The sequence below is a fragment of the Larimichthys crocea genome, chromosome XVII, assembly GCF_000972845.2.
Source record: "Larimichthys crocea isolate SSNF chromosome XVII, L_crocea_2.0, whole genome shotgun sequence".
Classification (NCBI taxonomy): Eukaryota; Metazoa; Chordata; class Actinopteri; family Sciaenidae; genus Larimichthys; species Larimichthys crocea.
This window is the reverse complement of record NC_040027.1, coordinates 420,892-442,920: the sequence shown is the minus strand read 5'-3', so window position 1 is coordinate 442,920 and position 22,029 is coordinate 420,892. Positions and strand designations below refer to the sequence as shown.

Here is a 22,029-nt window from a genome sequence, read left to right as displayed (position 1 = left end):
TTAAAGTGGCCCATTTAACATGTCCTTGTGTGCATTAGAAATAATATCACACAGTCGTCGTTTCAGTATACAGTAGGTTGCGATAATTTTGTGTTTTGAAGGAAACACAAGATGTCTGATATACTAGTTCATGAAAAAAGTTCATCATTAACTGTCAGAAGCCAATGAAAAATAGACAATCAAAATATATAAAGACTATAGTTGATTAAAACACAAGTAAGAAATTTGTGTCATGACCAAGCATTATGCAGACAAAAAAAAAAATGCATTCATAAGCACTGACAAAACATTTTAAGATGTTGTGTCCTTGTGATCAAAGGGAGAGAATTTAAAAAAATGGACCAGCTTTGAGTGAGATGGTAGTCGCAGATCCTTGTAACATTGTGATTCAAACTCTATATACATCTTTACAGCGATTTAAAAAGACACATGTTTAGAGTGTTTGGATTTCATTTTGTTTCAGCTCAGGAGCTCATTCATCATCTTCATGAAAAAATTGTCTGATTAAAAAGTTCAACCATCGGCACTCCAAACAAACCCCTGAAGCCCTGTACTGGATATGAACATCATGTGGCATTTGTTGATCATGTTGGCAAAGAAACACCCTGTAACAGCGCTGAAGATAAAACTAGAACAATTGGAATGAGTGAGTAAAATAATTGAATTATGATTAGTGAATTACAGATTACATTCTCTGAATTAAAGAAATGAGACTGTGTGTAAAACAGGAAGATATGTGTGCATCATTTGTCTATTTCAGATAAAGATGACATTAAAAATGTCAGCTGCACCCCTGGATATGTTTGTTACCACAGTGATTGGGACATCAGCACTTCACTGTCAGCATCAAATAATATTCCAGCTGAGCCCTGCAAAAGTGACCAGACAACATTCTGCATCAAACCTGGTTTCAGTGACACTTGTTCAGATTTGACTAAGTGAAATAATCCAGAAACCTCCAACTAAACTTCCTGCAGAAATAAAAACAACTTTACCACCAAACTGTAAAACTCTCACTGTTGATTACAGCTGTCTGGGTAAGTGGAGTAAAGAGCCGTCATCAACATTATGAATGGATTTACTTAGAAAGAAGATATTGGTTCACAGTTACTGAGGTACAAATACCAGCTGTTGAAGAAATGTTGTCATTCTTGTGTCTCCTCAGAAGATGGAAAATCCAACAAGTTCAAGGACTTGTCTGAACTGGAGCCCTTCACACAATACAGCTGTACTGGTCAGATCAAGGAGAACAATGTCTCCATGAAAAAATACAATTACTGCAGTTGTTGGCCTACTACCCCAAAGTGGAAAGAAAAATTGTAAGTAATATATTACTAAATAAATAATAACAAAACCTCCATTCTTGAGGTAGCTGGTACTGTAGGAGTTGTGATCCGAAGGTCCCAGTGCTTGTTGTGGTGGCACCTTACAGTAGAACCTGCTAGTGGACACTAGCGGTGAAGGAGGTCATCAAGCTGAAAGAGGTGGTGTATTTTTAATCACCAGTTGTAGAAATACCAAACAACGCCACCTAAAGAAAGGAAAGTGATAGCAGCAGTTGTTTTGATGCTTCTTCCACCTGCAGGCTATGAATCTTGTAGATGTAATTTTGTGACAGATAAAAGCACATTTTTATGTTGCGTTTTAAATTTTTTTCATTTTAATATTTTTTACTTTTTTGTATGTGTGTTGCTGTGTTTTTGAAGTATTACCTTTAAAATCCACATGACCTTTATAGAGTATTATTATAGAGTTTAATGATCCTAATCTTTTGAATTTGAATCTAGATTTTGATCTGAGACATCTATATTTTCTTTCTATACGTCGATAACGTGATCTTAACATGCAGCCCTTTCAGACACCTGACCTTCAATCAAATGACCTCAGGTTTAAATGCCTGGAGAAATATTTTTTAAACAGAATAAACTATGCCTTCCAAAAAATAAGAGTGTGCCAGTTTTTTCCCCATTTGCAGATAAAAACTTCAGCCTTCTACTGACCAAATCCATGTGGCACCCACGTAATCCATTTGTGCTGACAGTGATTAAATGACATTCAGCCCATTCTGATCAGCTTCTCGGGAAGTCAGGAAATATCTTGAATTAAATTATATTTACAATGTTCTTTACTGTGTACTGATGATCAGATGACCTGTCACTAGAAAATGCTGGATAACATAAACTTCTAAGCCAGTAAAATGTCACCGCAGGATGTAGACAAAAACTCAAATGTTTGGTCTAGTATCAGTCTGGGTTTTGCCGTTTATCACAGTGTTACATGAGCATACTCACCATTAAATCATATACTAGTTGTCCATCACAGTGAAATGTCAGGTAGAAACACTCCCCATGTTTCACAGTTATTTACATTTTGTTGGTGTGAGAAAGCACAAGCTTTTTCTGACCTTTGACGTTTCATGAACGTTACAGTGTGTCCTTTTTTATTACTGCATGCCTTGACAATCAAGTGACGCTCTAATTGTTCAAACAGTGATGCCTGTTTGAAAGATCAGTGAAACTCATTAAAACCTGGTTGGAGCTTCAAGCACTCACTGTAATGTCCCAAAGAAATTTGAAAGCTTTATTGCATTTAGTTAGCATACAAGACATTTGTGACGAGGGTCTTTAATTTGACATGAAATGTTCAGAAAACAACCAAACGACCAAAAAAATAAATATGGATTCTAATATTTGACTTTCTGGAAAACCCCTGGACTCTTCAATATGACACAGGAGAGCACTGTCATATGTTACATAAAGATACAAAAAAAACAAAAAAACACACCCTGCCAAGAAATGGCCCTAATCCTTAAAGTGACTTAGCACTGTGTGTTATAAACAAACCCCCAGTGAGGAGTTAAAAAAACAAACAAACCTGGATCTCTGTTTCTGTGCATTAACAGAAAATATAACCGTCACTGCACAGATATATTTTAAGTCAATGCAACCAGGCTTTGCATTGCAAAATGTTCTTAACTAACAAGGTGACAGATAAAAGCAACTTATGCATTTGGTTTTAGAAGACGACAAGCCATTCAATTACATTACAATGACTCCCGACATGATATGATATAATCATTTAATATCTCTTCATGGGCTGTCTTCCTTAAAACTGACTGTTGTGCTTAGGCAATACATTGTAAATGTATCTTTCAATCCATTACAAGAGAAAAAGAGTTTTGCTGTTAAATACCACCAAATTCTTGCGTGAGTTCTGTATAGTAGCAAAAGTACTGTAAATATCTAAAAAGTTCTTTAAAGCAAATCTAAAATCTTCTGATGCTATACAGACACTCTTGTTAAAAGGGAATAGAGGGCACAGAGAGAAAATAAACAGTGAGCATGATGAAAAGTTCATTTTTGACTACCTTTACTGTGGTGGCAGAGCGAAGCGATGTAAAGAAACCAGGACAAGGTGTACAATTGCAAACAAAAAATTGCAAACACTGTATTCGCAAGTCTCAGACAAAAAACTATCAACACACTGTCAAAATATTCTGTTGACCAAAGCAAAAATAACTTATGTTTTCTTGCATCTATAAGCTTTGATTTTGTATATAACATGTTATTAAATGTTAATTAAAAAACAGACAAACATGGGCATACATGTACAATTATTTGAATGAACGGTTAATAGGCTATTTGATAATGTTAAAAGAGAATTCATAAGACACTGAAATAAAGCGTTAGCAATCATTGTTTACTTATTCAACCTTTCATATGGTATCACTGTCATTATGTAAACCAGTGGTAGTCAGTGGTGGTCATGTGTGACCCACTGGTGTAAACCTATTCATTGTAAAAAGAATACATAGGGTCACTAACACCCTACAGTATTAAAACTATAGGAACTTCTTCGCTATGTACAGTAAAACAAAATGAGTCCCATTGGTGCTTGTTTTTCATATACTTTTTATAAAAGGTACCTCTTTATCTCCACTCTCGCTCCAGGTGTGACTTTTTCTCTTTGGTATCTCAACTGAGGACATAAGTTAGGTAGTTGTGATTTACTCATAACATTGACGGCTACACAAGGCAAGGATCTGCTATCCGTTCAATATATATGTTACTTAACAAGACACCCACACTGCAAACTTACACAGCAACATTAACAATCACAACATTTTCTCCACATAGACTGCCTCTCTGATGGGTCAAATGCATCCACTGGACTATGTGTTCTGACTTTGATTTGATTTTTCCTTTGTGATTGCACCAGCCTTGGAAAGCTTGCTATATGTGATAGCAGTCTACCTTGTTTAAGTTGAACCAAGGAGGACATTTGATTTTTTTTGCTGTCAGTGACAAAAGTAAACAGCAGACGTAGAACTGCTTTTGTTACAGCTTCTGCAACTCCTTCTAGACTGTCAAAAAAAAGAGACATTGTGAATTTTTTAAAGACAATACGTAGGTGTCAAAATGACATATTATTAAAAGTGTTGTGGAGACATTTGCCCATGTTCTCCCCCCTAGCATGTCTCTAGTCTACCCTCTAAATGATCCTTCCTTTCCTAATACATTCATTAGACATGATCACCCTGCCAACCTTCCAGTACCAGGGTAAAAAGTGCAACACAACAACGCTTCCACCATCAATAACACTCTATCACGTCTCTCAGTTTTGCTGCCATTAAGTGAAAAACTCTTCACTCCTATTTTACCAGTCTTCTCAAAGTTTTCATGGTCTTTGTTTTTTGCTTTTTCTGTGCCGTTATTGGACTGCAGATCTCATGAAATCCCACAAGGTAATTTAGGGGTTATGTGCATTGATAATTCATTTGAGTAATGGGTAACACCTACTAATTTTCCAGTATATCTGCTTTAAATAGCATCTGCTGAAGAATGGCTTTACCTCACTACATGAAAATACAGATGACATGTGTTTAATACAAACACATTGGTGAGTTACAATTCATTGAGTTTCAGTGCTGTAACATTTTTGAAGTCTAAGGAATGGGAGGTCCATCTGACACAAAAGTATAAACTCCATAATCTTTATCCTAGGGCAGAAAAGGTTTTGGTGCAAGTCATGTTATAGACTGTACCATCACCTTGAAAATACAACTCTGTTACACATACTACTTATCACAAGGAGCTAAACTCTGGAGATAGTTATTGTATAAAAGCTGTAAGGTGTGTAGGAGTCCAGCATGAAGAGCAAAGAGGGAAGTGGGGAGGAGTTCTGCAAGCTATAGTGTGTGTAACTCTGGGGCTTAGCTGCCCTGTGTCATGTTCTGCATGTGTTTGGCAATGTCGTACACGTAGGTGATGTCCGGCCTCTTCTCCGGGTCAGGATTGATGCACATATCTACCAAGTTCCTCAGCTGGTGAGAGGGACAGAGGGCAGGGGTGTTGGTTGGGAGGTAAAGAGAGAAATAAAACCGTCAATGACACTGTAGTGAGACCGAACTGTGCATTTTAAAAGAGCAGCTCCAGAAATGAACAAACCCCTGCTGACACAGACCTGCTCGTCTTTTAATGAGCTCTTTCCACAATAACAATAACAAGGCAACAAGTGATCGAGTTGAGACAAAGATGCGAGGCTGGGTTAGCGGACTAATCACTTATTGGTCTGCTGAATCCACTCTTACCTGAGCCCACACACAAACACATACTCGCTAGCACACGTGCACACCCACACGCACGCACACACCGCTGCCACTCCATTGCCATCCGGAGACAGCGCTTACACTTGAAGCCGAGCGAAGCGGCTGATTGGAGCAGATAGATAGACAGGCTCGCAGGCGGAACAGCCACCGCCATCATTAAAAAAAAAAAGAAGAGAATAAAAGATGGAGAGGAAAGAAAAAAAATAACATCTACGCGAGGTCGCTATGGTAACCGTCTGCCGACTTCCTGGCCGCTGTTGCGTGGCACCGGCTTGGACGAGTTCTCGTCAGCCACTGTGTTTATATGTATGTGTGTGTTTGTGTGTGTGTGTGTGTGTGTGTGTGTGTGTGTGTGTGTGTGTGTGTGTGTGTGTGTGTGTCGGAGTGAGAGAAAGATGCAAATTCAGACAGTCTGAGAATTAGTCCCACAGAATGAAGATGGGGGGGTGGGGGGGGAGAGATGCAGATATGTAAAATATTCATGCGCTTCTTTGCATGGCGAGTGGGTTGGGGGGGGGTGTCAGGTGGAGGGGGGAGTAGGAGTTAGTGAAGGGAAGCGTGGGGGGGGGGAGCATAGACGGAGATGGTTAAATGACACAACAAAGATGAGCAGCTGACAGTTTGCTGCCGATCCTTCAGGAGCATTGTTTACATCCAGACAGGCGCTGCAGGCACCCCCCTCATCTCCATCTCTCCATCGCCCTGTCTCTCGCTCTATCATTCCCTCTCGCTTTCGCTTTGTCTCCCTTTCTCCTGGATGGGGGTGACATGTGGGGCAACGCAGAGCCTCAGTGTGGTGTGTGTATGCGTGTGTGTGTGTGTGTGTGGAGAGGGAGCACTTGTAACAAAATATACACTTGCACAATTGCTCCTGAACGTTAAAAAAAGAAGACACACAGATAGACTCTACAGAGGCTTCAGACACCTTTCAATTAGCCTTTATCAACCTAATGAAGTAAACACCACCGTTAAATAAAAGCCTCTCTCTGGGTTTACTGTTTGACTACAGAGACATTAATACAGATAGCCACTTTGAGTCCCTGTGGACTGATATTAGAGTGGGAGGCATGAAGATAAGGGAGACAATAGGTTGAGAACTTTTTTTGCTTTAAGGACCTCACTGACCAGTATATGTACAGGTTATATAACAGTAGACATAAGTAGCATATAACATGTGCATATATTAAAAAATCCAATGGCATTTCTACAATACCACAGCATGGTTAGTAAAAAGGTGAAAAGGGTGTCCATTAATTGGTTTGCTGAAAGTCAAAAAAGTCTTGTGAGGGTGTTTTCTCAAATGTATATAATTGTGAATTGAATTTGAGTTTTGGACTGCTAATTGGAGAAACAAAATATTTGGAGACATCACCACAGCCTCTGGAAACTTGGACAAACTGCACTCCACAATCCAATGGTAGTGGATATATTAATCAATAAAATGTTCCCTGAATGATTCCTGGTATGTTCCTTTAAATCGATTACACATGAGCAGACATCATTTGCTTTTTAACTATCAAGAATTAACACTTTCTTTTACTTAAAAACTTAAAAGTAATTGTTAACTATCAAGCAAATACAGTAACTCAAAAAGCTTTAGTGCATCCATAATAAAGCAAAGGAAAAAAAAATGCCACCCACAAAAAGAGGCCATGCAAATGTAAAGCCATGCGCATTCATAACACATGTCACCGGCAATCAGCAATAAGGCGATCTTTAACCGCAGCCCGACTACATTACATTTTTGTGCATGGGTAAGTCTACGCAGAATTACAGCAGATGATTTAACATTTAGTTAGGGAAACATGACACTCCAGCCCATTTGGGTTCACCCCACTTTGTAGCATGGCCAGATGCTTTTGATATGTGCATTTAATTTTCAAAAGGTTAAAATCATAGCCAGCCTTTTGATCACAGAGCAAAATAATACTGTTCTGTAGCTCAGACAGTTGGGTGGATTTCACTTACATATAAAAAAAATTTAATAGCATAAGTCAAAATCAGCAAACTGGCACGGAGAAGGAGAAACTAGCCACGACTGCTTAAAAGAGTATTTTATTTAAAATATTAAAAAGGGATAGTTCGGCTATTTTGGGTTGTATGAGGTACTTCTCCATAGTCAGTATGTTACCTACCTACAGTAGACGGCGGTCAGTACACACCAAGTTTGGGGAAGCTGACAGGGATCCTGGCACAAAAGCCAAGCTATGCACTGCTGTGGATGGCCATGCACTGTACTACACTGCATATTAGCACTTTGGATTGGCACAGCCAAAAAATACCAGCACACACCATATAAAGGTAGGTCTTTTGTATGTGGCTAAAATGCTTCTTTCTGCTGCCCCTGTCCACAGCAGTGCATAGCTATGCTTCTGAGCCAGGATTTCAGTCTACTTCTTCAAACTGGCTGGCCACCATCTCCTGAAGCACATACACTGACTATGGATAAGTGCTTCATACAACCCCACTTCAAATTCCTGAACTATACTTTAAGGATTTCCTTTTAAGTTTCCTTTAAAAAGGAGTTCAGGAGTCGAGTCCATTTAAAACACTGAGCAGGTCCATACGTACTTACCACAGCAGTAAAAGGCAGCAGATATAGTACTTACCTCCTCTGAGTAGTGATCTGAGGGAAGAGGGGGGTAGTCACACTGTTCAATCTTCTTACAAAGAGAGTAAAGGTTCATCTTATCCCCATAGAACGGACTCTGTAGGGCTGCCATCTGAAAAAAAAAAGATGTAAGGAAACAGGGGGGGGAGAAGACAAGAGAAAAGGGTGTGAGTGAGAAGTAAAAACTTGAAACACCCAGTCAAAATTTCAACAGGTGCTACACACAGAAGACACAAGTGTATGTTACAGATAGATCCTGTGCAGTTTACTGCTATCGATGTATATGATTTATTGATTAAAGCAGGGAGTGCCAGGGTGTGAGAGACAAAGTCAGACAAGAAGTCGATACAACTAAAGTTTTGTGTACATACCAAATCGGTACACACTTATTTATGTTTTTTGTAGTGGAATGAGTGGTGGTCCAAAATTCAAGTGAATCAAAACAGAAAAATCCATGAAAGCTCCTCTTAGCTGGCTGTGTGTTTTCCTTGTTTGCTGGCACTTTCTGCTGCACTGCTTTCGAAAAACTTAGTGATGAAAATGAGAGGAAAGGAAGAATTGAGAAAGGAAGAGGAGAATGTGAGGAGAGGGATTCAGGCACGTGAGAGGAGAGAATTTTTCAGTCTGCTGAAGCAGCGAGGAAGCTGTATCCTCTGGAAAACAAATGCAAGCAAGCAGAGCAGAGCAGAGGCAGATGGGAATGGCAAGGAAGAGTGGAAAGGATAAGGAGACTTTTGCTGAGTGGAAATAGGTGAAGAATCCACCCTGCCTTTTCTAATAATAGACCTATAACTGTGCATGTGCACGGTAAAGCCTGCAGCATATGTGCATAACAAGCACACTCAAATTCGTATTGGCTTTCAAAATAAATACTATGTTAGGCTTGTGTGTTGGGCCAAATTGCATAAGTAATGATAAATAAACATGGTTGGGATAGCTGTCAGTGTTGATGATGATGAGCTAGCTGCTCGGAGACGTTGGAGCTTGTTGACTTGGTTTTCATTTATTTACATAGAGGTGGGTTGCAGTAAGTGTATAACTAACATGATATCAAAGGAGGTTTCTCTGGGCAGAAAAAGGCCCTGTGTTATGTAAAAGGTCGCACAGTCAAACATGTGTATGCATACTGTATGTGAAAATCCATATTCCAATTTCATGTCCTGCACCTGTCTTATCGCAGAGGTCTTTTCTAAGCATCTTGAAATGTTGCTGTGCATCTCAATGTCTTCCAGAGGAGAGGAAGTGTTTTCTGGACTCATGTGAAACACGATATAGGGTCATTAAGGCTCTATTTGCAGTTTTGTTTCAGTACTGAAGGGCATTTACAACTTGAATGTGATCTTGATGAATACTTTTAAACGTGGATGTGGTAATTAATTGCAGACAAATTGGTGATGAATTGGAACACGGAGCATGCACTGCTATAAAAGGACAAAATAAAGAAAAAATATCACAAGTTTTTTTCATAGCAGATGAAATTTTGTGACACATTATTTTGAATGTGTTTGACAGCCTATTAATTGGTAGAGTGAAAGAAAAATGAGAACAATGTGTCTACATGATATGGATCCAAATGGAATGCTTCCATACAGAATACAACAGATTAGTGTGAAGGTGCCAACTTCCACAATATGAAACACAATAGAGAAAAAATGTATGCGTAAATAAGACTATAAAGGAGGTGGAGGAAGAACAAGTAAGTTAAAACAGGAACAGGCTATGCTATGCCATGGAGTATATGAACATTTCACACCTGGTGATTTCTTAGTATTCTTTCGCAAATTGTTTTCTGCCTCGGAGTTACAGAAATAAACTCATTGGAAACTCCAAAACAAATACATATTTGATATTTGACCTCTTCGTCACCTTACCCATAAAGTCACAAGTGAAATGTGCCTAATTTAGATGTATCTATCTACAAATGTAACCCTTGGACATTGGCCAAAAAGTGCCAAGCACATCACACAACTTGTATCCAGCTTCTTCTTTTCAGCCTTCACTGAAAAATATGTCAAACATTGATGGTGCAGAGACAGAAAAGTTCTTGTTCCCCATCAGGCAGATTTTGACAGAGTCTCTGTCACAGCTTCCAGTGGGAAGTAAAGATGACGGCAGCAGAATCTCAGTGGGCCGTCTCTCCTCTGGACATCATTTAGCATCACACATTCAGCCGTTGCTCTTAATCAAACACTTGCATTAATGCAGTGTATCCTCACAAAACACATGTGAACACTAAGTAAAGAGGATCTCCCTCTCTCTGTCTCTACTTGGACAGCTCTCTCTCTCTGCTCCAACAATGACTACTGAGACTGGCACAGCAGGCAGTTGACAGTGATGAGCTGTGTGAGGAAATGTGTATTCCTGTGTGTGTTGGCAATGATGCACTTCCATTAGTAACAAAGCCTCATATATGTAACCTTAGCTTTCAGATTTGATTCTGCAGCGATTAAGAGACAAAAACAGTCACAGACACATTGACACAAACATAAAGCAACGGTACATCCCTGAAAATGCATACTTAGAATTTACAAAGAAGGTATTTTCAGAGGGTTACTGCAACAGTACATGAGTGCCATCATCAAGCAATGCACTAAAGCTATACACCACCTATATATCCACAATTGAACATACAGCCAATCCCTTCACCCTCTCTTTCCAAGCATGAAGGAAAAACTACAGTGGACAAGAAATGTGTGAAAACTGTCTAGAACCAGAATTAAGTTTGTCCATTCTGGGCTACTATAGAGACACAGCGATTCAATATGGTGGAAGAGGACCGGCTAAGTGTAAAGCTCATTTTAACATGATTCTTATTTTAAGGTGATTATACACTAATAAATCAATCGTTATAAATATTGTATTCTGTTTCTGCCATATTCTTTAAATAGAGCCTCCTAAATCTTACACACAAGACATTAAAATCACAAGTTAATTTGCCATTGGCTGCAGCCTACACATACGTCATCAGTCCAGTGAGATCAGAAAACCTTCGATTCGATCATGCAACATTTACCATAGATGAACAGCTTGTACTTTCATTTCAGAAACTAAACCGCTTTCCAACAAACAAACTCTCAAAATGCACAAAGGGGAAGTGTCTGGCAGACTGATCTGGCTTTATTTCAAAAGGGTATGAGTTGGCCTGGAGTTCCCATGGGTGCTCAAAAAAAATGCTGACTACATGCAGTAAAAGTTCACTTTAATGACTTGGAAATGATGGTGTGGGGAAACAGCCTTAATTGCTTCATAACAAAATATGTACACCTTTTTTTGTACTGTAGAACAGGTAGTGCGGACATGTCGGGCTTCCCAAAACTATAAATTTCTCAGTAAGCGGGAGGGAAAAAAAGAGAGTGAGACAGAAACAGACAGAGAAGAGGAAGAAAATCAGCCAGCTATAGACACCAGGAGGCAAAGGGTTAAACAAGACCCCATCGTATTTTCATGCATCTTCTGCTTTTGACAGATGAAAAATGTCAACTGTCCTGTTTGTATTTGGGAGTTTTTGCACTATTCATCTGCTTCATTAGTGCCTGCTGCTCCTAGCCCCTGACAGCTGCCGGCCCCCTGCTCTCAGCACGCACACACACATGCACACACACACACTAACACACACACTTACTCCTTTTTTCAGACTGTGTCGTCGCAATGGGTTAGATGATTGACTCACTCTCTGACCTCTGAGGCCCTGGTGTGTGAGTATGAGACAGTGTGTGTGTGTGTGTGTGTATGGTTCATTGATATTCGAGGCATACAATGCACACGCATGCCTGCTGTCTGTCTAAGGGGTGTGAGCTGCTGGTGGCAGAACACACACACACACACACACACACACACACACACACACACACACACACACACACACACACACACACACACACACCCTTGCAAACACAAACAAACACACACCCTTGCAAGCACACACACACACCCTCCTTTGTTCCTCAGCTCTTCTTCAGCTGGCCAGGCTGTGCTCTCCCCAGCCCAGGCATGTAAAGCCAGCATCCCTGTCCATGTAAAAGGTCTGGATGGGGCCTTCCAGCTTAATTAACACTGATATTGCTCTCTCTCTCTGTCTCTCTCTCTCTGTCTCTCTCTCTCCAGCTTCTCTCCCTGTTCACCAATTAAAAAGGAGCTGCGAGAGGCGCCCGTCTTCTCCCTCCAACCTCTTTTACCCCTGGAGCCCTTACAGCCTGGGACCAGAGGGCTTCTCACAAATTCTCACTTACTCATTTATAAACACGGATACAATCACAGGTGCATGCTACATCAAAATTAACACCTAAATCTTAACACACATACTTGAAAAACAGATGCATATTTTGTATTTTTTCCTCTCTCTCCCTCTGACACACATTCTCTCACACATACACACAGTGTACAAGTGATGAAAGCATGACTTTTTTTTATGTGCTCATTGCTCCTTCATGTGGTTTTATGATGATATATTAATCAAGGCAATAAGTCACAGTGTAGGGACAGTCATTAAAAATATACCTCCACCCTGCGGAGTCATCACTGCTCTACTTCAACGCACTAAAAAGGAAGGAGGAAGGAAGAAAGATAAGACGATGAAGAATGGACGGATGAATTAAAAGTGCCAGATCGTCCCAGTGGGTGAAACTTTTGAGGAAAACTGATAGAGGATGTGTTCCTATGTCCCATCTCACTGCAGCTAAGCTATTGGTATTTGAATTGTGGAATTTAAAAGGAATAGTTCAGAATCTGAATTTGAACACGTTCTATCTCATTACAGACAATAGTTTTACAGGGACTGTTTGTTTAATGTTAAAGTTTCTAAACTGAGAGTTTGCATAGGGCATAGAGTGAAAACACCTGGCATATTATACAGAAATGGGTTTGGACTGGCAGGAGGAAGATGTTAACACATCAAAAACTACAAGGATACCAAGACTATCCACAGGCAGCAGGCTTTGTTTGCAAAAACCCCACTCCCATTTTCAAAAACATATAGAGAGCTAGCCACAGGGCCAACTCATCACATGCAAACGCCAGCTGCTGAGAACCCAGCATTTTTGGGCCTCATAAAACCAACAGCAAAACAAGAGGGGAGGGAGAGGAATAAAGCAGGAGGCATGAGACATGGGCACAGTCAGAGGTATGGATGGCTGAGCTCCTACAGGAAGGAGACACATTCCAGTAAGGCTTTTCAAGATATTCTCCCCCTCTGCTAACCTTTATACCAAACACAGCAACCACAAAACATCCGTGCAAGCTGGAGACCTACAGTGTGTGTAAAATGCATCTCTTTTACAGAGAACACACTGGGCAAGCAGGAGAGTTACCAATGCCAAATATGAGATGGTTTTCACTGAGAGCAGGAGGAGAGAGCACTAGGAGATTGCAACCTCACTGACTGCTGTGTGACCGAATCTCCGTCTTACCTTGCTGGTCACCATGGGAGACAACCCCGGCGACTGCAGCATCCCTGTTTACCACAGCGTAGGGGGTTTGGGTGAGGGGCACAGGGCAGGGTCAGGTGATGTAATGAGGTTAGACACGAGGAGAAAGGGATCAAACAGAATGGGAGATAAAGATAGACGCAGATACAATGACCAGGTATTGACAGACGGACCCTTTGGACCCTATCCCAACCCCCAGGCACGAGAATGAAAAAGGCAGGCTCTCTCAAATGGAGCCGTTTCACATATAAGGAACCAAACTCCCTGGGATACAGACACACACACACACACACACACACACACACACGGATGGACACACACAAAAACATACACCAGCACAAACCTACTGTATGTTCAGAGTGAAATCAATAAGTACCAAAGAGACCAGGCGTGGATTTCTATGTGAATTCCTTATGCCTGAAGGTTAAGTGAGGAAAAGGGGAGGCATACGGAGGGGAACATTGCAGAGAGGAGGAGAAAAGAGCAAAGAGGAATGGAGGAGAGAGTTTTCAGAAAGAAAGAGGTAAGTTTCCTGACACCGAATGCACTGTGGAGCCCTCTTAGCAAGAAGAGTGGAAAGCAAGGGTCTGCTCTTCAAAGAGAATATGCATGGCATGGTGAGCACTGCTCTGGTAACAATAAGGTTGTAAAATCTTTATCTCCACAGGCTTCTTGCATGGCTCACCTTGACCTGATGGCTGGAGTTCTGTCTCTGCTCTTGTACCTACAGTACTTTCTCTCTGAATGAAACCCCCCATCTTTCTCTTCTCTCCAGCAATCTATAACCCTGTTCTCGCTATTTGTTATTTTCCCCTTCCACTTCTTCCCCTCTGCTGTTTCTCTCTCACTCTCTCTAACCTTCTATCACCTTTCTTTTTATTCTCTCTGAAGACCTCTACTGCCTTCTCTAGCTTCCTATATTGTTCCTATATAGATTGCCAGACTTTTTTCACCTTACATCTTTATTCCCTGCCTCCTGACGTCCTCAGGGAGCAACAAGTCTCCCTCTATTTTACCACTTTTGCTCTCCCCATCTTGGTTTCTCAGTGTTTAGTCCAGATTGTGACCCCTGGCTGTGAAATTCATAAAAGACCAATGGCCTGTGTCCGATCTGAAACTGCAAAACAATCAACGCTGTGGCTACACATGCAGTTCCCTGATAAACTCTTGTGGGTCCTGTTTTATGTCGTACTTTGTATTTTCTGTTTGTATCTCTATTGTCACTGTCAAAAATGGCAAAAATGCCCCCTGAAACATCTTAGAAACAGATATATAAATAATGTCCATATGGAAATGGAGCTCACAATTAGTTTTAAGTAAACTTAAATAAATAAAAAAAAAAACAAACCAAGCTTACCTTAACAAAATTAACCACAACAGAATGAGCTTAATCAAACAAAACTGATGATGTGTATGATGATATCTGCAGAAACTATGCAACAGAAGTAATATATAAAACATATATAAACAGAAGTCTGTTTTTTATTAACATAAAAGTAGCATCTTCCATATATAAAAAAAAAAGAACACACATACACTACACGTATAAAGAGTACATAAACAGACTGTGACCTGCAGCACCCACCACTTTCAGCCAACCACAGCCGTGCATTGCCGCAGTGCATTGTGGGGAGCTAATTAGCATGAAGAACTGTGGTCTCTGAGCAACCATGACCTGCAAGCCGAGCTAAAACTTCTTCTTTGCGCATTCTCCACCTCTATGCCTGAGGCGTTGTAAAGAAGGTGTAGTCACTGGTGCGTTGAAATGCAGCCCAAGTGATCAGCAACTCAGGGGAGTTAGGAGAGAGGAGGGGAGGAAAATGTGGGTGTTTCCTTGGTCGACAGTGTGTCTCTGAAAATGTGTGTATGTGTGTCTTCAGTGCATGTGAAGGTTGGCAAGGTGAAACATCAGATTGACTGCTATCATCCATGTCTATCATTGTTCTGCTCCTCACTGCTTCCTCTTTGTTCCCTCCTCCCGGGCTTGTTTCCACTCAGTGTGGTCTACAGCAGAGCCCTGTGGTGTGTTGCTCCTGACTAATCAAACTAGTCAGTGTCACTGGGCGGCCTTATCTAAAACACATGGCCATGTCAGTTCCCTTCACTCCCCAGCTTTTCAACGTTTAGCAGGTTCCCAGGCTACTAAGAAGTTTAACTGGAAAAGTCTTAAGGCTTCAGCTTCTGCAGTAAGTAACAGAAGGTAAAGAAATGTCACATACGATTTGAATATATTATTACTAAAAAAAATGTGTGTATTTTTATTTTGCACATTATGACTTGTAGTGAAGGCAAATGTAAATACAGTATAACCATGTGGGAAAGTGCAGGTGGTGTATATATTTGTATATATTTTCTCACAGTACTCTATTATATGTGGGATTGAGGATGGTTTGTTTGTTTATGTGTGTGTCTGAGCCAGTGTGTTCTCACGTCACTCCTACAGTCGACTGCAGGGTGACAGTGTGTGCACATATTCCCATAGTTTACCTCGTAGAGCAGGCATCCTAGCGACCAGATGTCAGATTTGAAGTTGTATCCGTTTTCATGTATCCTCTCCGGTGACATGTAGTAAGGAGTACCCACTGGAACACAGAAGGAGAGAGGGGGGGAGGGAGAGAAAGAGGAGAGAGGAGGGGGGGGGGGGGGGGAGTAAGAGAAAAGGACAGAAAGAGATAGACACAGGTAAAAAATGAGAACAGGACAAAGAGAGAGTGAGCTTTAACATTTTGCATTGCAAACCCATGCTTCTTCCAGTTCATCAACATCACTGACATGGCTCACACAGTACAGGAAAGCAGGTGAGGAATGGAGGTGTAAAATTCAACTGTGACACATTCAGAGGTTGGGATACTTACCATATTTCAACAAGAGTTGAAAAAACATAGAGGGAGACTTTAAAGTGCATTGACTAAGTAAGTAAGCTCAAGTAAGATTATATTTAATATGGTTAGATATCATCATGCACACCCATACAGTGCATGCAATTGTACAAGTACCACAAAGTTGCTTACATATGTACAGCAGACATACTCGCACACACATAATATACATAAATCAGTTTTGATTACTGGGGCTCTGTAATGATCTGAAACAGTAGTCAGAGAATACGCCCAGGGAGCAGCAGTGGAGCCTTAAAAGTTGGCCCGTTTCTGGTTCTGGTTTGGAAACTCAAGAATCCCAAACTGCTATGGCGACTGGCAGAGCTCCAGAGAATCAGACCTTCACCCAACTGGACGCAAAGAGGAACCACAGCTCAACATCACATCCATAACACGCTGCTGGAAAATGTGGACATTTGCTGCTTTCTTGGCTGAATCCGACTGGCTGCTTTTTTCATTTGCTTTCTGTTTGCTGTGATTTCCCATGTAAAAGTCTATCAAGCACATCCAGCAGAGGTTTTCTATTAATCACATATGGTTAGAGGATGGAAATTTTACCAGGCCTCTAACTGGTGCTGAGCAGCTCTCAGACTCTGCTCATTCCACATCCTCTCAAGCAAACATGCGAATGGAGGCTTAGTGAAATACAAAGATGACAGCTATACAGGCTCTGCTGAGTTGGTGTTCAATATCAGTAGCATCGCTGCACATGACAATGTGTGTAGGCTACACTACAAAGCTTGTCAAAATAATCAACATCCACTTGCATTCTTCCTAACCTGAAAACTGATTTGTTACACTGAAGTATCTGACTTGGATTACTAATTAACTTCATTGTATTTCAACTGTGTAAGTGGCATTAACTGAAGTCCAAGTCTGATTGCAATATGAGAAAGAGGACACTGCATCGATGTATTGTTTTCCACTGTTTGTGACTTAAAACTTTGTGACTCGTTTGAAATGACAGTGTGCCCGATGTCCTCAGGTTTTCAGTCCAATCAAACAAGACAGCTTCCTACCTCTAGAGTTGAGGGTGTACACATTGATGAAAGAAGCATGTGGAGTAATTGGTGGAATTAAAGCTTAAACAGTGCTGGATACCACTGATTAAAAGGGAAAACTACAGGGATCATTCATAGCTCTGCTGTACATGTGAGGTTGAATTCAAGCTGAAAAGGCTGCTGTACCTGATTTTAACACTGCTTTGAACAAAAGGAATAATTGTAAATCTGAAAACTGAATTCAATGTAATTCAATGATTGTTTGTTTTTATTCATTTACAGAAAGAAAATCTTGGAGAATAACAGTCTTGTCACTAGCCTACATACAAGCATGTTGGGAAACAGGTAGATAGAGCCATGAGGAAGAGTTTTTATAGAGGATAACCAGTAGTCGTTGAGTTTACAATAAGCACAAACAGTTGAAGCAAGTTGGGTAGGTGAGAACAGCTCTCAAGTGGAAGGAACTCGGGAGAAAAGTCAGCTTACAGAAAAAGCCATAACTGCAAACTCACCAGCAGTACCCACACATGCACGTGCAGATGCACACCTACACACACACAAACTCTCCAGAGCCATTCTACACATTAACAGGTCGGAGGAAACTCATCTAATATAATTGCAATTAATAAAACTATTATGGAGGGAGCTATTATATTTGAAGTCTATGGGAGCTGAAATAAAAGCTAGCACTTTTAATTTTGGTGCAGATCTAATTGGGTTGAGAAAACACACTTTTATCTTAAATGTGCGATTTTGAATAATGAAGTGTTACCTGTCATTCCAAAAATAATCAGCATCTGCGCAGGCAGCGAAGAAGCAAGAGAGAGCAAGTGGAAAAATAAACAGGGGACTGGGGATTGCCGTTTTAATTGGTCATCAGGTTGGTATTGTAGATGGTGTGGATGGTGGATGGTGTGTGTGTGTGTGTGTGTGTGTGTGTGTGTGTGTGTGTGCTTGTATGCGTGTGTGAGCTGTGAGGTCTCATGGTGCGGTCTGAACAAGCTCCCTTAACATTCATTATTAGTTGATTAAAAAGAATCAGCCTCTCTTATGCTAATAGTTGCATTAAAAAAAGCAGCGGCGGCAGCAGCACTGAGCTCAGGCTCCTTCAGCATGCTAAATTAAGGCCACATTACTTATTCATGCAAATAAATTGAAAGTCATGTTGGGATTGATTTTCATTATTGTGAATGGCTGTGACAACACTGTATTCTCTGCGAAACAGGCTAATCGCTGTTGTATAGTAGGTGAGACGCAATCCAGTATAAAGAACTAACACTTCTAACCCCCTGCTGAATGTACTGTTAAATTAACTACTATTGGTGTTCTTTTAAATACATTTATTGATTTGATTGCCTTTTTTTAACTAGACCATTCAGACACTGAAGTATTTCGTAAGGAGTTGCCATTAATGGTGTAAGCCTTCTGTGCTCTATTACCAGTATTCTGAAAAGCAGGCAAGCCTCTGCAAGAATCTCAAACTCTGTGACTGAATTTCCCAATCAGGAGTTTGGGAGGCTCTGCTCTATTGTAAAATAAAATGTAAAAGGTTGTAGGCAGCAGCACAGAAAGTGGACTTGGCCATGGTCAAGGTGTTCTCTGGATTCCCACATATTCCCATCATGCTCTTCTTAGTTTTCCTTATGTCCTGCTGAGTTCATGTACTCGACTAATCTCCATTTGGCTCTTTGTCTACCCCTCTCTGTTTCACGATTCACTTGCTTGCCTTTATAAGATAACCAAGTCTTTATATACATGTTGAATTTGTCATTTCCAACATCAGCCTCCCTGAAGTCATTCTGATTCTTACTCTCCCTCCTCCTCTCCTCTTTCCTCTTCCTCCCTTTCCCCTGGTACTCATCGTTAACACCTCTCTCATTACAGGTGTTAATTGCAGGTATGTTATATACTTATTACTGCCAATTGGCTAGTCTCTCCTTCCTCTAATGATTGCATCAACTTTCCAGTTGCTACCATTCTTTTATATCTTTCTCTTTAATCCAACTCTAGCCATAACCCTGCGTATCCATCCTCAGCACTGAAGTGTGTAGAGTGTGCCTTTTGCATGCTTGTGTGTATTTCTGTCAGTCTCATGCCCTACAGTGTGACTGTATGTGTGTCACTGCATGTGTGTCTGTTGGTGTACATGCATAGTTCTGCACATACGTCCCTGTGCATACATACATCCGTAAAAAAAAGAGACAAAGAGTCTGAGTGTCTCTCAGTGTGTGCAGGAGTGTGTAAGAGACAAAAAATGGTGTGTGTGTGTGTCTGTGGGTGTGTGTGTAGAGAGCGAGAGAGAGAGACTGCGGGCTGCAGAGCGGCTGAGTTGAAAGCCTTGGAGCTGACAGGCTGTATGCCTGGACCTCCATCTCATCTTCACCACCCTGCTCTACTGTTCAGCTGGGTGGCTGGGCTCATTACAGACCCACGCTGGCACGTGATTGCACGCGCACACACAGACACAGGCACGCGCGCACGCACACACCTACAGAGCTCTTCCTCACATTCTTTCTTTCTATCCCTCTCTCTCACTCTTGCTTTCTTTTTTTCACCCTTCATTTTTTCCTGTCACATTGTCACATTCTCTCCTCTTTCTTTCTCCCGCTCCTTCGAACTTTTTTTTCTTTCCCTCTGCTTTCTTTTTTCTCCTCTTTTTCCTGTGTCACTCTGTCACATTCTGTTCTCTCGCACCCGGCACATTCTACCTTTCTTTTTCTGTTTCTTTGTCACCCGTTCTTCTATTTCTCATGCTCCTTTCTTTTTCTGACATATTCCACTCCCTCCAACCCCAACCCCTCCTTCCACCCCTCTCTCTCTCTTGCACCCCAACCTTCGTCTTTCTCTCTGACTAAAAGTCGAGGCACCAGAGGGGGAGAGAGAGAGGGAAGGAGAAGTGAGGGCAAGTTATATGGAGGATCACCAGCAGGAAAGAAGGATAGGTGACAAAGAAAGAGAGAGGAGATCTGCTATTTGAAACAAATCACAAGAAATGTCAGGGGGAAAGCCGGAGACAGAGAGTGAACGGATGACATACATTGAGTCCCTTGTGTCAATGGACCATGCTAACCTAGGAATATCATCTGTTTTCTCTTCCAACCAGCACCCTCAAATAGTTATTAAATATTTTTAAAAGACACAAAGTCCTGTGGTCACACAAATACATAGCCTTACAAAGTCTCATCAGCATACTTTAGATGCTTATAGTGGCGATTAATGATATAATCTCAGGACCAATTGAAGAAATACTAAACAAAGTTTCTGAATCTGAAGATTAACCAAGCAGACTAATAATGAGGATATTCCAGTTGACCCCTCTGCTTGTAGGCCTGCCTATCCTCTGCCAGCCTAAAGAGGGTGCTGTGGACTCAACATTTAATGAGCAATCACAGACTCTTTCACCCGGCTCTGCTGGCACTGCAGGCTGCTTAGCTGATAGGGCTTCTGTTGAGTTGATCATGTGATTCACACTTTCTCAAAGGCTGGGCTGCTGCTGTACAGGGGCTGAGAATAGCACACTGTTTGTGGTAATAACAGTTTGACATAGGGAAGTGAAACAGTGCGAATGACAGCATTTATATTTGTCTTTGGAATTTATTTTGCTACATTTTCCATCATGAAGCAGGTGAAACAGCAGAGGGGATGAAACCAATGTAACCATCTCCACTGCAGTGATCTGAGCCACATTATACTGGGCAGTGCTGGACATTTAACTGCTGCATTACCATTGAAATGAAGGGATTCATTTCAACACCAACACAAAAAATACCAAACACTTCCTCGCCAATTCAACTGTCCAGAAATATGATTTGTTTGACTTAAAAGGACCAGCATGTAGAGTTGTGTGGTATATAACTGTGTAGGTGTTGATTTCCACCCCATCACCTCACCCACAGCCAGAGTTAAGTTGATCCGTTCTGGGCTACTGTTCAACATGACAGACAACAACAAACAATTCTTATTTTTAGGCGACTGACCACATAGGTATGCATATTGGTAATGCACAGTATATTTAATTTCTAATGTAATCTGTCAATAAAGCTCATCTTAATTTCTAAGACATGTAGGTGGTTTAAAATTGTCTTGAACAATGTCTTATCTAATGTGTTAAAAAGTAAATCTTTCTAATTTATGAACATCAAATTAGCTCAACAAAAAAGGGGACACCGCATTATTTTCTGATACTATCTATCAGTTCATAACAATGTATCCATTGTGTCCCGTGTTTCTTGATTTTGCAGGATTACGTACTGTGATGCTGAACAGAAAATGTGCAGAGACTTTAACAATGAAGCAGAGTGATGGAGGCTGGTAGGAACAGGCTGTTAACAAATTGTTAATATTACACTTTTAAACACTAGGACACCCTTGAACGGAAGTAAATGTGTGTGTATGAGTCTCTGTGCATTTGCGTTAAACCTCATGTGTCCATCGAATTGAGGCAAGCAACAGTTTCTCTACTGACAGGACGAAGATTTAAGTGCTACAAATGTCTATTTCTGTGGAA

The 22,029-nt window shown here is 40.9% G+C and overlaps 1 protein-coding gene across 1 annotated transcript in view; it reads right to left on the bottom strand.

Annotated features, from left to right (window-relative positions):
* Positions 1 to 2,566: 2,566 nt before the first annotated feature.
* nek7 (NIMA-related kinase 7) overlaps positions 2,567 to 22,029 on the bottom strand; it is a 57,600-nt gene continuing 38,137 nt past the window's right edge. The window contains exons 8-10 of the mRNA XM_010734450.3: positions 16,130 to 16,224; positions 8,218 to 8,331; positions 2,567 to 5,323 (exon numbers count right to left, since the gene is read on the bottom strand). Of these exons, the coding sequence (XP_010732752.1) occupies positions 5,213 to 5,323; positions 8,218 to 8,331; positions 16,130 to 16,224 (320 nt within the window). The 3' untranslated portion in view covers positions 2,567 to 5,212. The remainder of the gene's footprint in view (positions 5,324 to 8,217; positions 8,332 to 16,129; positions 16,225 to 22,029) is intronic.